This window comes from Rhyacophila brunnea, unplaced genomic scaffold (genome assembly GCF_057557595.1).
Source record: "Rhyacophila brunnea isolate RB1 unplaced genomic scaffold, BYU_Rbru_1.0 scaffold_7, whole genome shotgun sequence".
Classification (NCBI taxonomy): Eukaryota; Metazoa; Arthropoda; class Insecta; order Trichoptera; family Rhyacophilidae; genus Rhyacophila; species Rhyacophila brunnea.
Genome location: NW_028233339.1, coordinates 47,009,279 through 47,025,231, shown reverse-complemented (window position 1 = coordinate 47,025,231; position 15,953 = coordinate 47,009,279). Strand labels below are relative to the sequence as shown.

The window sequence follows — 15,953 nt, the reverse complement described above, 5'->3', positions numbered from 1 at the left end:
GTGTTAAACATAGTCATTGGTAAATATTTTTAGTTATTTAAGCAGGAAAGATGGTTTTATGTGTTGTATTAAAATATGGTAGCCGTACTGATAAGCAAAAAGATGGTATTACGCTTCATAGGTAAGTTGATACATGTTCGTGATAATTTATTTGTATATTATTATAGAAAATTATATTTTAATTCTGAGCGTCTAGTGCGAGCACTACCGAAATGGTCTATGGTCTCGAACATTTGTAGACGAATGCGTTCGCTCACCCACAAACCAAACGCATGGCACGCAGCTTCATTTAGCAATGCAACGGGTGGCGTCTAGATGTATCTATAGTCTATGAATATTATGCTCTCTGCGAATATAATAATATTTTATAACAGCTGAGCAAAGGAAAGGGTGAAAAAATGAAATTCAACATTTATCATAAAACATCAATTATTTATTAAAATACTTTAAACTACCTGTCTATTAACAATCATCAATCCAAGAGGTACTTAACTGGGTGGTCGACTTAAACTTAAAAATGTAAGGAGGTGTAACGTGTAATTTCTTTGCTTGGTCTAAATGTATTACAATAAATCATCAATGTTATAAAGGAAAAATCATGAAATTTATGATACAAAAATTAATCAATTTTCTGTGGGTAGGTAGTTACATAGGTAAGTATTGAAAGTAATAAACTTCTGTGACCAATCAAAACGTGGGCGGACATTCTTCTCAGGATGAGCATCATGGTGTAGAGTAGAGAGCCGTTACAAGGCCCAACTCGTCTGGCTCGTAGCAAAGCTATATTGGCTTCCTGGAGTCGATTCGCATACGACACAGCTCGGGCCATGTAAATCAAATCATCCACATTATGGTGAGCGTGGAATTTGTTCAAACAATTCTCATACTGCAAACAAAAAAGCATTGATAAGATTAAGCAAGCGTGTACAGAAATAAACAGAATATTACTTAAAGTATATGCTGTATAAACGTATACTACGTAGTCAACAATTTATTGTTTTTACATTTCATTGCTTGTTTGACCATTAGATGGGTGAGCAGCACATTGCATAGAAAGCCTTGGGGCATAGATAGCAGTGGTGAAGGGTGGAGGTAGGCTGTTAAGAACTGCCATAAATAGTGCACATTAAACTTTGTCAGTCATGCATATTTTTTTCATTGAAATAAGACAACTTACAGATGGTGTTGGGTTAGTTTTTAAAATTCAATTAAACCCTGCGAAAACAAGTCTTTTACAGATTAACATCCACATAGACTTTTTTGGAATACACTTTTTTTATCCCAAATTGCTCCATGAGATTTAGTCGATCACCCTTGTCATATAGATACACATATTTCGGACCATGAATTGGATCTACAATATGGCTGCTGCTCGCTATAAAGACGTGCTTGGTGAATTGTGTGAATCTCTAAACTGTTTTACAAGTTTCACAATGCAGATAATAAACACCTCTTCTCTGAAGTGTATATTGATCTATCTAGTATCAACGATGAAACAAAGACAGATGACAAAATGACTAAGATGGTTATACATAATTATTATATCTTTAAAAATGAAAGTTTATGTCTTGTATATTAATAAAAAATGGGATGATATAACTGCAAATCAGACTGCTCTAATTAAATCCAAGCTTCGATGTCATCTGGGAATTGATCAGTGACTTTCTTGAGATGTGCACGAGCTACATCTCGTTAAGATTGAAAGGTAGATTTAGCGTATAGTGATCCAAGAATTTTTATTATCTCGTAGTTCTTTGGTTGAGCCTTTATGACATTTTTGAAACATTAGGAGGCCCAGTGAAGGAATAATTGTTGAATACAATAAAACAACTTAATATATTTATACATTGGCTTTGCATGAATTATTTAAATTCGCCCACCATACAGTATTAACAATAATAATTACAACATTATAATAATATAGACTAGAACATAAATTTCACTCCTCATACTTGATAAAAAAATAAGAAAAAACTCGGCAATAAAGTTGGATGGCAAAATTAAAAAGTGGTCACGATCCTCAGCCATGAGTGAACGACCAAGAAGAAGGATGTATGTGGCAGTAAAGAATTATGGACCGAGAAAAATGGAGGAAGCTAAGGGAGGCCTTCATCCAACTGTAGATCAACCCCGGCTGATGATGATGACTTGATAAAAAGCTTAGTGCCCATACGCACTTGCGGCAGGCCGCATCGCGGCTAGCCGCATATCGTTTTTTGTATGCCGGCTAGCCGCAGCGGCCTGTCAGAAGTGCGTATGGGTGAACAAAACAATTATTGTAAAGCAATTTTCTTAAGTGGTGAATACCAGGTCATATTCTATTATATACAAATTTTAATTCATAGATAGCATAAGGATCTCTTCGAATTTTCGTACTGACATACTAGTACTTTTTAATAGTTTAAATTAAATTATAGATTCTTCAAGATGTTACACAAGATTTAACAATGAAACATTCATCAATCTTCCATACATAACTCGAAACAGGTTCAGAAACAAACCTAATTGATAAAAATGTTAGAACATGACATGGGAATCAACCCTAGATTTATCGCATGCCAGCTGAGTCAGCTTGAGAAGATCCAAGATTTTTCGAATGGGTATTTTACTGAGGCTGTTCCAAGTTAACTATTTTCAATGAAGACTGTTACATTCTTAAATCACGTGTATTATTTAGGAATATCAACTGTTAAGCTGTGGACCCAATAGGTTGAGCAAACGATCAATTATATTTCTTGTAAAAAATATCTGTTATGAGACCTCTTCATGAGGCAGCCGAGATCCACATCGGATTGTAGGGCCAGTAAAAAATATATTTTTAACTGTACGCCTATACAAATATGATATAAAATATACATACATTCTCTGAATCCCCTCGATAAAATGATATACATCTGCTCGAGGCCAAAGTGCGGCAGGACAAATGCAGAAAGTGCAAACTGCGTAGCCTGGTCGCGGTTTCTCGTGCAAGTTAGTAACAGTTCTCCGCACACAACCCCCGATTCTCTGTGTTGTTATTGGACTTGGATTGTAACCCTGAAAACAAATTACAAGACAACTGAATGAACTGAACTGAGAAAAATTTTCACCCTGCTGAATTAAGCGGATAGACAAGGTTCTTGAATTACTATTAAGATTACTAGATAGATGGAGCAATGAGATCTTTTTAAAATTTATGTAGAAAGGATTTTATTCTTTTCGTCATAAATTTCATTTCATACTCATGTGATATATGAAATTTATATCATAATATTTACATTAAGTATGTAATTTTATTAATCAGACATAATTATAGGTTCATATAATTTCTTCATGTTTTCTTTACAGACTTAACGGCCCACATGCTCAGCATAGGTAAAAATGGAGCTTTTATGGTATTCTTTTTCTTTTTTCTTTCGACCATGTCCGATCCTAATAGGATCATATGGGCCTCCACAGAGTAGAGGTTTGTATTGACAGATTTTGTTTTTAGGAGAAATGGATGTCAGCCATTTGCTCAACCTATTGGGTATATTCAGAGCATAATCCTGGACATTCCTTAAACGTTTTAGATAATCTATTTTTATAATTTTGAAGCCTTATTATCCTTTATATTTATTTTAAACATTTGATGACTGCATAAAGTATTTTTATTACATAAAATAGTATTTTTTTAAACTTTTCGCTCTAATGTTTTAGAATATAGTCATATTTCGGTACATCCATGTGCAGTGGTATTAATATTTTTTAGATTCATTATTTTTTAAACGCATTTACAAAACCATTAGTAAAATTAATGTTAACATTATATAGTGACATATTTACGATAAAAAATTATATTTAATAATCTTTGTGATCCCAAATTTAACAAAAATTAGGCATTTTATTATTAAAAAATTGGCACGATTAACACATTTGAAGATAATTCTAAAGATACTAATTATAAGCTATGTCTTTGACCATTCAAATGTGATAAACATTCTACGAATAATGTTTGCTTTATAATAATTATTGACCTAAGAATAAGGTACCATTTTTTGAAATACGCCATATTTATTGGCATTTCCCAGTGGTTAAGCTACAACATACGGCCGTAGCTATAAATTGACAAATGATAAATGAAGTAGGGAGTAAGATCATGGTAATGCCCGTGTTTGAACATGTACCGATTTAAAAAAATATTTTTTTTCGGTTAGGTTAGATTCTGGTTATGGCTACGGTCGTATGTTGTGGCTTAGCCACTGGGAAATGCCAATAGAAATGGCGTATTTCAAAATAATACTACCTTATTCTTAGGTCAATAATTATTATAAAGCAAACATTATTCGTAGAATGTTTATCAGTTGTGTAATTCATGCGCACTAGAAATCGTATCTGTGGATGATCAGGGTTAAATTATTGTTACACTATAATGGTTTTTCATTGGAAAAAATATTTTAAATATAAAATATTTTTTTTATGAGAAATGGATGTTTAGCCACTTGCATTACCAATTGGATCCAGAGTCATGAGTCATGACTATTTAGAATTTGAATATAAGATAGATAATGCAAAATTGCACTTGGCACATGGCATTCATCCGTAAATCAACAAAACTTAAAAAAACATGAGAATTAATGGATCTTTGATGAAATATGCAAACTCAATTTTGAAAAATTCTAGATATTCATTTTAACTGAATATTTAAAATATTATATTGAACTATTTTAAATGAGAGATGAGTATATTCTCATTTCACAGATTGACGTTTGCTGTGAAAAATATTTAAAACAATGTAAGTATCCCAAACCTTGCTTTATCCTGATTATTTAGCTTCATAAAGCAATGGCCCATGCCGAAACGGAGACGGAGAACAGCCAGGCGGTTGGGGTTGGTTCTCAGAGTTTCCCTGTAGAAGCCGAGAGCGCTGCGGTAGTCTTTTTTATTGAAAGCGATGCACACTTTCCAGAACAGCGAGGGGATGTTGTTGGAAGATTGATTCACCACAAAATTGAATTGCGCATCCACCGTCCACCACTTTATCACCCTCCAACAAGCACAAGTATGCTCGGCCCAAAAGATTCTGCAAAAAAAAAAAATACAGATGTACAGCATTTTCGCCGGTAAAGTAAATTCGGCTGTTGTATAATGAAAAATCAGTTGTTTTCATTTTGTTTTTCCAAGTCATGTTGTGAATGGATTGAACTTGTAAATTGTAAAGTTCACTTCATATTATTATATATAAAGAAATTTGAACAAAATTTGACTAGGTTGAATAAAATAGGTAATGAAAGTGGGTAGGTATCGTCTTACATGATCATACATGATGATTTTGTCGGCAGTGGTGTATAGGTTTGCGGCTTTGGTGAACAGATCCCGTTTCATGTTTATATTCTTTTCATGGTTAGCTTCCTGCACGCAGTATGTGGCGAGCATGTCCAGGCACCGCATCTGATCTTTCTCCGAGTTAGAATAATCGATGTTGGCCGCGGTGCGGCCCGCATCCAAGATTTTAATGAAGTCATCAGTTCTTTTTGTTTACGTACGGCACCTGTATAGAATACAAACATTTATATGAGAATACGCAATTTGAAAAATTGAAAGGACCCTCGCAAACGATGCTAATAGAAATCAAGATCCGACAGGTCCCATCCATTCATTCAAATATCATTCTCTCTGGACATAAAAATGTGGATAAATGTGGTTGAAAAATTAACCCTGCCTACATCGCAATAAGGGTTATTGTTGTACATTTCTTTCCGAAACGCTAATATATATATTGTAGCAAGTAGTTAAATATTAACTTTACCCACATTGCAAAAAAAGGATTATTCGAGATTTTTGAAAGATGTCTTTGACCTATTCTGCAAAACTTGCCCACTTTAATATTGTGATTTTGTATGAAACGGTGTATTATCATGGTACTTATATCAATGTATACAAACGAGTAAGTTTTAATACCGGCTCGGTTATCGTAACTTGGTTTCTATGGGGCACTATTTCTTTCAAAAAGTTTGAAACGCCATATGATTAGCAAGGTCTTTTTTCATTGAGGCATGACCATAATAGATTAAATTGGATTAGAAATCATGCATTCTTGCACGCCAATCGAGATATCGGGAAGATTCTACAGGTGTCACTCTTAGCACAGCTATGAAAAACGCCCAATGTTCGGTACACCATGGTATACGCTCGACTATGTGTGTCGAGACGTGGTGGTTGGCGATGGAGAAAAGCAAACACCAGAGAGTAATCATTACCCATAAAAATTGATTAAAAAAGTATTCATGTAGTTATTTAGTAAAATATTAATATACCTACTCAAAAGGGTTCGCCATCCAGATTATAATTGATAGTTTTTTTTTCTACAATAGACTGTTTACCCTAGGAAATTGATGGTGACATTCTAACTTCATTACATTCCATGCGTAAAATCTTATAAGTACTTACTACTTACGCCAACATTGACATTGACCCAGATGATAAGTGGGATCTCTCTAGGCGAAGAATACTGAGTATTTTTTTTCATCTCATGCGGTAGGTAATAATTGTTCAGGATCCAACTTCGATCACCTAAAAACAATTTAGATTAGGCAAACGACATTGGTTACGTCACATGTCATAAAATGAAGTAAAATCACATCACAAAACTTTAGCTAGTTCAATGTAATAATTATAACGAAACTATACATTCAAAACACTACATTATTATAAAATAAGTGATGGTTTATCTTTACACTATTATCAAAAATCAAAATGTTTCGAAGTCGCATGACCAGGCACCTGCTGTAGGTACGAGGAACTAAAGAATGACGTCATTACATTTTAAGCTACGAGTACTAGAGTAAAAAATAATTGCGCTGTACTTACCCGTGTTATGGGAATTCACCGTCTTCGAGCTGCATTAGAAAACTTGGGATGCCCCGTAAGGAATTATTGCTTTGCCGTAATCTATTTTCACATTGCTGCAAAATTCATAATATATTATATTTTCTTATAACGAATAATCGTCAACTTAACCCTTTGTCTATTGTACGGTATAACGATACGCTACGGCCTACGCCAATCGATGTATGAAGCTTCTCTAAGTAACATAGAAAAATAATGAATCATTTCAGCGTATAGGCATGTGGGGCTTATAAAATTTATATCAGAAATACGACTTGGAAGTTAAAGGCTTAAAATAGTATACGATCACTTCGTTATAGTTTTTTAGATCTGCTAACACATAAACAGTAAAAAATAATGATTCATATTATAACACAGCATAATAATTATTAATTACCTATTAATGATTTGCTGTATTTTTTGCCTAACAACGATATTATGGGTCAATGAGAAATGGGACCAGTCTCAGGAAATAAAAACTACAATTGAGATCGCAAGGAGCGCCTTTCTCAAAATGAGACGCCTCCTTAGCAATCGAGATCTTAACCTAGGTCTGAGACTGCGTATGGTACGTTGTTATGTGCTCTCAATTCTTTTCTATGGCATGGAAGTATGGACGCTAAACCAAGAGATGTCACGGAGACTTAAAGCTTTCGAGATGTGGCTGTATAGACGCATCCTCAAAATTCCTTGGACTGACCGGGTGACAAATGTTGAAGTTCTCAATCGAAAGGGGAAGGACCGAGAAATTCTACGTAGTATCAAAACCAGGAAACTACAATACCTCGACCACATTATGAGAGGACACATATACAGCATTCACCAACTTGTCATTCAAGGAAAGATCAATGGGAAGCGTAGCAGAGGACGGCGCCGCATTTCGTGGCTTAATAACCTCCGTGATTGGTACGAGTGCAGCTCCACCGAACTGTTCCGGGTAGCAGACGACAAAGATAAGATCGCCTTGATGGTGGTCGACCTCCGCTAGGGGATGGCACAATAAGAAGAAGATAGGTACCTATCTCTATAAGGTTTATAGATTTTTAATAACACAGGTTTTCAATACGCCGTAAAAAATCAAATTATATGTGGGTACTTATAATATAAGTATTATTATAATTTAGGTAACTATTCTATTCATACATATACTGCATTCCTAATCGCTGAAAAGCCTCAATTAAAATAAAGACTCAACTCGGTGTTGTCGGCAAGTTAGGTACCTAGGTACCTATATCTCGCCTTAATGCCCTTAATCAATCTAATATTACGTTCAAAGCTGACTGGAAGAACGAAATAATGAGTTTAATAATTCTGTGAAGATAAAAAAAACAGGAAGATCGCCTCTCTTCTAATTATAGCAAGGAATCAATCATTTTGAGGCTGCTGTTGAGAGATGTCCCAAGACTACAAAATGTTATAAAGGTTTTCGCAACGCCATTTTTTCATTGTACCTAGTCACCCAAGCATTTTGAACCTATAAGATACCTAGACGAAATAATATAGCTTGCCAGCGATTATTATTAACCAATGCCCATACAGGTCACATTAAGTGAAAAAAATGTATGATAGGTAGGTACCTACCTACCATTTATTAGTAATCGAGTGGCAATAGTCGTGCATGATTATCATTTTTGAGGTTTTTACGCCGAATATGTATAATATGTAGGTACATATCTATTTCTATGTATTTAATTAATACATAGATATGGTGCTTTTATTTATGAATTGGTCATAGCATAGTAGTTGGCCGTTTCAACTTTTGGTTGATAAAATTAGGTGTCAGTCATTATTTTATTACGTCGTCTGTTGATATGTATAGCTTGGTCTCCATTTTCATACAGAAAAACTTGAACCAAAATTATTCCCTGTGATTTTTTAAAAAAAGTTATTGGTGAAGACAAATACAAACACTTCAAAATGATAAACACCAGAAAGGCTGTGAAGACACCCCAAAAAATTATAACTTGTTTCAATGTTGTGGAGTTATTTTAAAACATCAGAAAATGAAAAGACCAGAGCAGCATTAAATTTCACTGCCATAAGGTAACAGCTTCTACTATGCAAATATACAATAATATTGATGTACCTACTACCTATGTAGGTATTCAACAGTTTTAAGAACACTAAATGATATAGAACCACAGTCTAATCACGAACCGACAATCATTTACATAATATTATTATCTCGGCAAGATGACATTGAACCATCCACATCTGTTTATTTGATCCACTGTGGTGCAGTTGAAAACTATGTATTCCGTTTAAAAAACCTACTAGAAAATTGAAGAAAAAAATTAAAAACTTTTTTTTGCAATAGTGAAACAACAGTTGTTATTAAAATAGGTACGAGTAGGTAGGTACCTAATTCGGAAAATATTATTCTTTGCAGATGATACATACTAGGAATTATCGATATTAATGGTATTATAATAATTATATAGTACCTATAGCAATTATTATATTTAACACAAAAAATATTGCTCCAGTATTGGAAGATAATGACTTGTTTTTGTGTCTTGCACTATGTGGTGCCAGATAATATCTCAGATGGTATTTCAGATAAATCCGGCATTCATAAGAGAAACAAGGACGATTCTGAAAGATGGATACAGAGAAATACTAAAACCTGGTTTTTTCAATTATTTTTTTAATGGTTTTTTCATATTATTTTATGTTTGTTTTTGCAAAATCACTTATTTTCCACCAATTTTCTTAGAATTGGGCTCTTATCTTCAAAATTCTAGAAGCTCGTATATTTGTGTATTCCTTCGCTGCAAGGTTCTTTTGTGATTTCACATTATTTTTCGGGTTCTGTAGACCTACTAAATTTAGGTCCCGGACCTGTAGCCCTTTTTGGAAATTCAGCCCTGCTTGTAAGGGTAAATAATTACAAATTTGGAGCACATCTGAAAACCGAACAGCTTATATTATATTGTAGACCTTGTAGGACTAATCGTTAATAAATAACCTAACATATTCTCACGAATCAGTTCTTACAACTTTAAGAACTATATACCTACATGCAATATTATCTCAATAACACGAAACGGAACGCAATTTTCAAAGAATCCACGAGCCGGAACGGTATCTTTTAGAATTTCACGAACAGGAACGGCGCTCCGGTGCGTTCCGGTCTATTTCGAGCCCTGGCTTGGTTGTATATTTAATGATGCCAATGTTTAATTTAGACCAGTGGTCCTCAGAAAGTTTTCTTGTGGTCCGCAATTTTTGGGCGTCCAAATGCTAATGCTAAAATTTTAATAAAACCTGTGCAACTGTAAGTATTTGAGCATTGTGTTTTTGTCCTTAAATATATTAATGGTTTTACGTGACGAAATTAACTGCTATCATACGTTATTATATAATATGTTTTCCTTATACGTTAGCGGTGCGTAAAACGTTTCTAATAATTTCAGTAATCCACAGCTGTAAAAAGGTTTAGAAACACTGATTTCGACCATTTTAAGGGACAAATAAACATTTTAAACATAGTATAGAAGTCTGTCAGAAATTTGAATACCTGAATTGAAAACTATTTCAGTCAAACAAATAATTTAGATGGACTAAAATACCTTGTTCAGCAAGAAAAGAAAAAATACCTACGCCAGAAGGGAAAAGGAATCTGACAAAATTACTGAAAAATATGTGTTTACAATAGACAATGCGTTTTGATATATCCAAAATCTAATGTGTCCAGCGCATAATTTAAAACAAAACTTGCCATTCATAATTTTACTCTCTGCAACCAAAAACGATTGATGGTCTTTGCAATGTTTTGATTGAAGTCGAAAGTGGGCTTACTGCAAATTAGCTTTCCAGTGTAATGATATGTCAATAATTTACTCTTCCTCTTCTGCCTCTTTCTACGACGACGACGACGACGACTATAAAATGCCACGTAATATCACCAATGTACATTAAAAAAAGGAGAAGGACCACACTCAAATTGAGGTTGAACGATTCGCTCTGTAATTGAAATGAGGTTGAGAAATAAAAAAAAAGTGTTCATGCTGATTATATAACTGCGTTTAAAGAAGCCTGGAAAAACCTAAGCCATACCATGTCACAATCTCCGCCTATAGTAATAGGGAACGACTCTACCTACGCTATGACCGGTCCCAAGCCCGGATAAAGGATGAGGGTTCGTCGTAGGGTTAATCACCCAACACGATAAAAAAAACCCTGATTACGAACCCCGGACTCCCCATAAACCAACGACCCAAGCAAAGAATTAAGGACAAACGATTATATATACAATGTGGCACATGGAACGTACGCACTATGTTGCAGCCGGGCAAGATGGAGGATGTTGCAATTGAATTGCATAAGTATAAAATGAGCGTGACTGTATTGCAGGGAATAAGATGGGATGGCGCAGGTTTCATAAACAAGAGAAACTACACTTTGTATTACACTGGATCTGCAGGTACGCAGGGTCGCTATGGAACTGGGTTCTTAATCAGCTCTGATATCCGCAGGGCAGTACTAGGATTTGAGCCAATTAGTGAGAGATTATGTAAACTTAAACTGAAAGGTACACTTTTCAATATTACGTTCATCAACGTTTATGCCCCAACTGATGATGCGACCGAGGAAATTAAGGATAGATTCTATGAAGATCTGCAGAGAGCCTGCGAAAAAGTCTTCCCACATGATGCTCTAATTATCTTGGGAGACTTCAATGCAAAAGTTGGAAAAGATGAAGCATTTAAATAAGTAGCTGGGCAGCACAGTTTGCATCAAACGACAATCGATAATGGTGAATGGCAGAATCGAATGATCACATTCTTATATCAAAAAGAAGAGCGACAACAGTGGAGGATGTGCGCGTCTGCAGAGAAGTCAATTGCGATTCTGATCACTTCCTGGTGAGAGCAATATTAAAACAAAAAATCTCCTTAATACTGAAAAAAGAAGGCCAGAGAAGAACTAAATGGAGAGCTGAAAAATTGAGGGATGAAGAAATTTTGGATAAATACCAGGAATATATAGAAACAAACTTAAAAATGACTTTAATAACCGATGATGTGAATGTGGACTGGGAAAATACAAAAAACTGTGTTATCACGAGTGCCACAGAAATTCTGGGGGAAAACAAAGCAAAAATAGATGCAGGATGGTTTGATGATGATTGCAGGCAAGCACTGTTTGAAAAAAAATGAAGCAAGGAAGAAATGCCTACAAAGGGAAACTCGCCAAAATTACGAAACTTATAAAGAAAACAGAAAAACTGCAACAAAGCTCTGTCGAGAGAAAAAGCGATTGATGCTCATGGAATGTCAAAGAAGAAACAATGATCTCAGAAAATTTTACAAGACTAAATCCTATCAACCCTGATTAAACTCCTGTAAGGATAGTGAAGGACAAATGCTGATCAAAAAGAAGGACATTATGGAAATATGGAAAGGCTATTTCACAACACTTTTAAATCAGGCTTATAATAATGGTCATGAGGAAACGGAAGAAGTATTGTACCACACTGCTGAGGAATTTATTGATGAGCCTACTCTGCCTGAAGTAAGAAGAGCATTAAGAACGCTGAAAAACAATAAAGCACCTGGAACCGACAGGATAACAGCCGAGCTGATAAAGACTGGTGGGCCCTACACTGGAAGCAAATATCCACAAGATAATTCTCAATATTTGGGAAAAAGAAATTCTACCTGAGGAATGGAAGATGGGTATAATAATCGTGCCTATTCTGAAAAAGGGAGACAAAACAATCTGCGATAACTACAGAGGGATCACAATTCTAAAAACAGCTTATAAAGTTTTCTCATCTGTACTGTATAGCAGGTTAATGATCTATGGTGAGGAAATCCTGGGAGAATACCAATGCGGCTTCCGACCAAATAGATCCACCATAGATCACATCCATCTCATGAGGCAAACTATGGAGAAAGCGCACGAATACAACCTGACACTCCACCACCTGCTTATTGATTTTAAACAAGCTTTCGCCAGTGTGAATAGGGATAAGATGCTGCAAAGCCTAAAAATACTGGGAATTCCCTTAAAACTAGTAAGGCTTATAAAGACCACACTGACGGATACTAATTACAAGCAGATCCAAACAGAGGATGATCGACTATGGTGGCACTATGAAAATAAAAGCAGAAAACGCTGGGCTGGAAATAAGCCAGTCAAAAACTAAGTATATGGTCAGCACACGCGATCAGGTACCGCTGCAGAATATAGTCATAGGACAGCATGCATATGAAGGGGTGGACAAGTTCACGTATCTCGGATCCAGCCTAAATACCCAAAATAAGACAGCAGAGGAGATAAAAATCCGCCTTATCTCCGGGAATAAATGCTGGCATGCCTGCAAGCGACTGGTGGGGTCGAAAATTCTAGGCCGAAGAAGTAAACTTCTAATTTATAAAACGATTATAAGGCCAGTGGTCACTTATGGCTGTGAGACTTGGTGCTTGACTCAAAACGAAGAAAACAAATTAGCTGTCTTCGAGCGAAATACTCCGCAAAATCTTTGGACCCACGTTGGAAAATGGGAACTACAGAATTAAAATGAACCACGAGTTGGAAGAGCTGATTGAACAGCAAACAATCATAAGACACTGTAAGTTCCAAAGACTACGATGGTCGGGGCATGTGGAGAGAATGCCTGAAGTTAGAGCGCCAAGGATCATGACGAAGTGGCTACCCCAACGGAAGAGACCCAGAGGCCGTCCAAGAAAGAGATGGGCTGACGCCGTAGAAATTGACTGGCTTCATATAGGAAGATCCGGTAACTGGAGAAGTGTGGCGAGAGACCGGAGTGAGTGGAGAGCGGTTGTGGAGGAGGCCAAATCCCACCCCGGGATGTAGCACCGTGGAAGAAGAAGAAGATACCATGTTACATATTTATGCCATCATTTTAATAAAAAAAATATTGGTGTTAGATTTTACAAATCCATAGGTACGACCAGGAGGAAAACTAATGACTTATATTCGAGCACTGCAATATAATGGATCTAATAAATGGAAATATTAATTTAAACTGCGTTTTGGTGAAGAATAGCAAGAGCTCCCTCCAATCTCTTTGTCCCTGTACGAATAAATTAAAGTACTATTATGCAACCAAAATTCTTTGCAGCCTTCCTCAACTATATCAAGAAAGGCATGAAATAAAATAACTAAGAATACCTTCAGTTCTTGAAAACAAGTATGGTGGCTGATTATCACTAATTTTATAATAATCTGTCATTTGAAAGCTAACTCGAAAATTAAAATGAATTAAATATTATTTTGTTCATTTATGTGATGCTTATTACCCCTATTTATGCGATTTTATTGAATTTTCCAACATAATGTAGACAAGCAATAGATACTGTAAAACTTGGTGCTGTTTATTTTAATTCAAACATTGTAACTCCCAGCTCAAATCTCAAAAAAACAAAAGCAAACCATGTAACTCCTCTATATTCTATGTAAATAAATATTTTGTAAAAATTACCAGATTTACTCATTTATAACATTAAAATACTAAAAGTGTTCAAATTTCCTAAACCAGTCCGTTTTATTTTAAAACAGTTTTTTCTTCCTTCTGTGAAGTTGGTTAATACGGAGTCACAAGTTCCGCGCATTTAGTTGACGAAATGTCATTCCAATATTATCTTTTGAAGAAAATATCGTTGCATAAAAATACATTGCATTTTTCAAAAATATGCATACCAACGTAATTATTGTATTATAACTTATTTATTTCTTATTACGGATCATAAGTTAAAAACAAAAGGTACCTAAGTATACTTATTATTTACTGCGTTTTTGCTTATGAAATTAACAAAATCATAAATAAAAAGACAAATTTTAAGTTTAATAATGATTTTTTTTAAGATTTGACACTTTTGTGTATACAAAATATTAAGTTTTAAGTAATCTATTATGGACCGAAATATTTAGAGAGCATACACCGTTTTGGCTATTTTGCGAGACTCTGTTGACTGGATCTTCCAAACGGATGCGGTTGTTTTTGTTCGGGATATTTTGACGGGGTACTTAGTGAAAATGGAAAAATGGGAATTTTTCGCGTAATTTACATGGAAAAACAATACAAAATACATGAAAAAATCATGTAATTAAATTACTCAAAGGTGTGCATTTAAAAAGTGTGGAAAAAAAATGTTTGATGTTAAAACTTGACAGCCATTCAAAATCAAATTTATAGCTTAATGTAAAAGATAAAAAATTGAAAAATCATGTTAAAAGTTTTAAAAAATATATGTAATCGTATGCACTTAACAAAACAATTTTAAGGTAAATTTAATGGTTCAAGTATCAAGTCACTAAATTTAAAAAAATAATATCTCTCAAGATATAATCTCGAAATCAAAAAAAGCACGTGCACAAACGTAAGCCAATAATATAGAAATTGATGACTTAATAAAAAGTTAAAAAAGTTTGTTGGGTGGTTCGACTTAACGTTCATCAAATATTTCATATCAAATATCTCACGCACTATATGAGAAAAAAATTAAAAAAGTATGCAGAATTGCGCATTATCTATGCGACAAGTTATTTCATTAAAAAAAATATTTTTAAACCCACGCATTCAGGTTTTGCATACAAACTTAAAAATCAAATAGCGCGCTGAATACAGATGAAAAAGCAAAAAAGAATCGTGCACTAACGTTCACTACCAAGGCACTAGTGTTTACAATTTAAATTTTGAAAAAAATCTAAGTTTAGTGACACAAGTATCCAGCATTTAGCTGGGTCACCCAAATTGAAATCTGAAGAACCCCCTTAATGTGCGTGCACAAACGAAAGAAACGCGTGCACAAACGTGCACTAACGATGCACAAACGAATGCACACAAAAAAAGTTGAAATTTCAACATTGGGTGACCCAACGTTTAGCTGGAACACCCAATTTGAAATTGGAATTTTTCGGTTATTATAGGTGCACAAACGAAAAAAAATCGTGCACAAACGTGCACTAACGATGCACAAACAAACACACCCAAAAAAATTTGGAGTTTTAACATTGGGTGATCCAGGTAAATGGACCTATATAATATAGTACCTATGCGGACTAAAAAAAATATACTAGGGTTATCAATATTGTGACATGTTTTATGGTGCTCTATGCTATGGCAACTTTTA

At 34.8% G+C, this 15,953-nt stretch overlaps 1 protein-coding gene across 5 annotated transcripts; it reads right to left on the bottom strand.

The window, feature by feature from the left end:
• Positions 1–414: 414 nt before the first annotated feature.
• Positions 415–8,506, bottom strand: LOC147064992 (RNA polymerase-associated protein CTR9 homolog). Of its 5 annotated transcripts, none has more exons than XM_085958398.1 (7): positions 8,432–8,506; positions 6,829–6,923; positions 6,409–6,531; positions 5,272–5,509; positions 4,769–5,041; positions 2,861–3,036; positions 415–886 (listed from the first exon to the last, which is right to left on the bottom strand). In XM_085958398.1, exons 4-6 carry the CDS (start codon positions 5,277–5,279, stop codon positions 3,015–3,017), a joined length of 303 nt encoding a protein of 100 aa, XP_085814524.1. In that variant the 5' UTR covers positions 5,280–5,509; positions 6,409–6,531; positions 6,829–6,923; positions 8,432–8,506; the 3' UTR covers positions 415–886; positions 2,861–3,014. The 5 variants fall into 5 exon arrangements, with proteins under 5 accessions (XP_085814524.1, XP_085814525.1, XP_085814523.1 ...); XM_085958399.1 differs by having other exon boundaries at positions 8,428–8,445; XM_085958397.1 differs by lacking the exon at positions 8,432–8,506 and having other exon boundaries at positions 6,829–8,156.
• Positions 8,507–15,953: the final 7,447 nt, after the last annotated feature.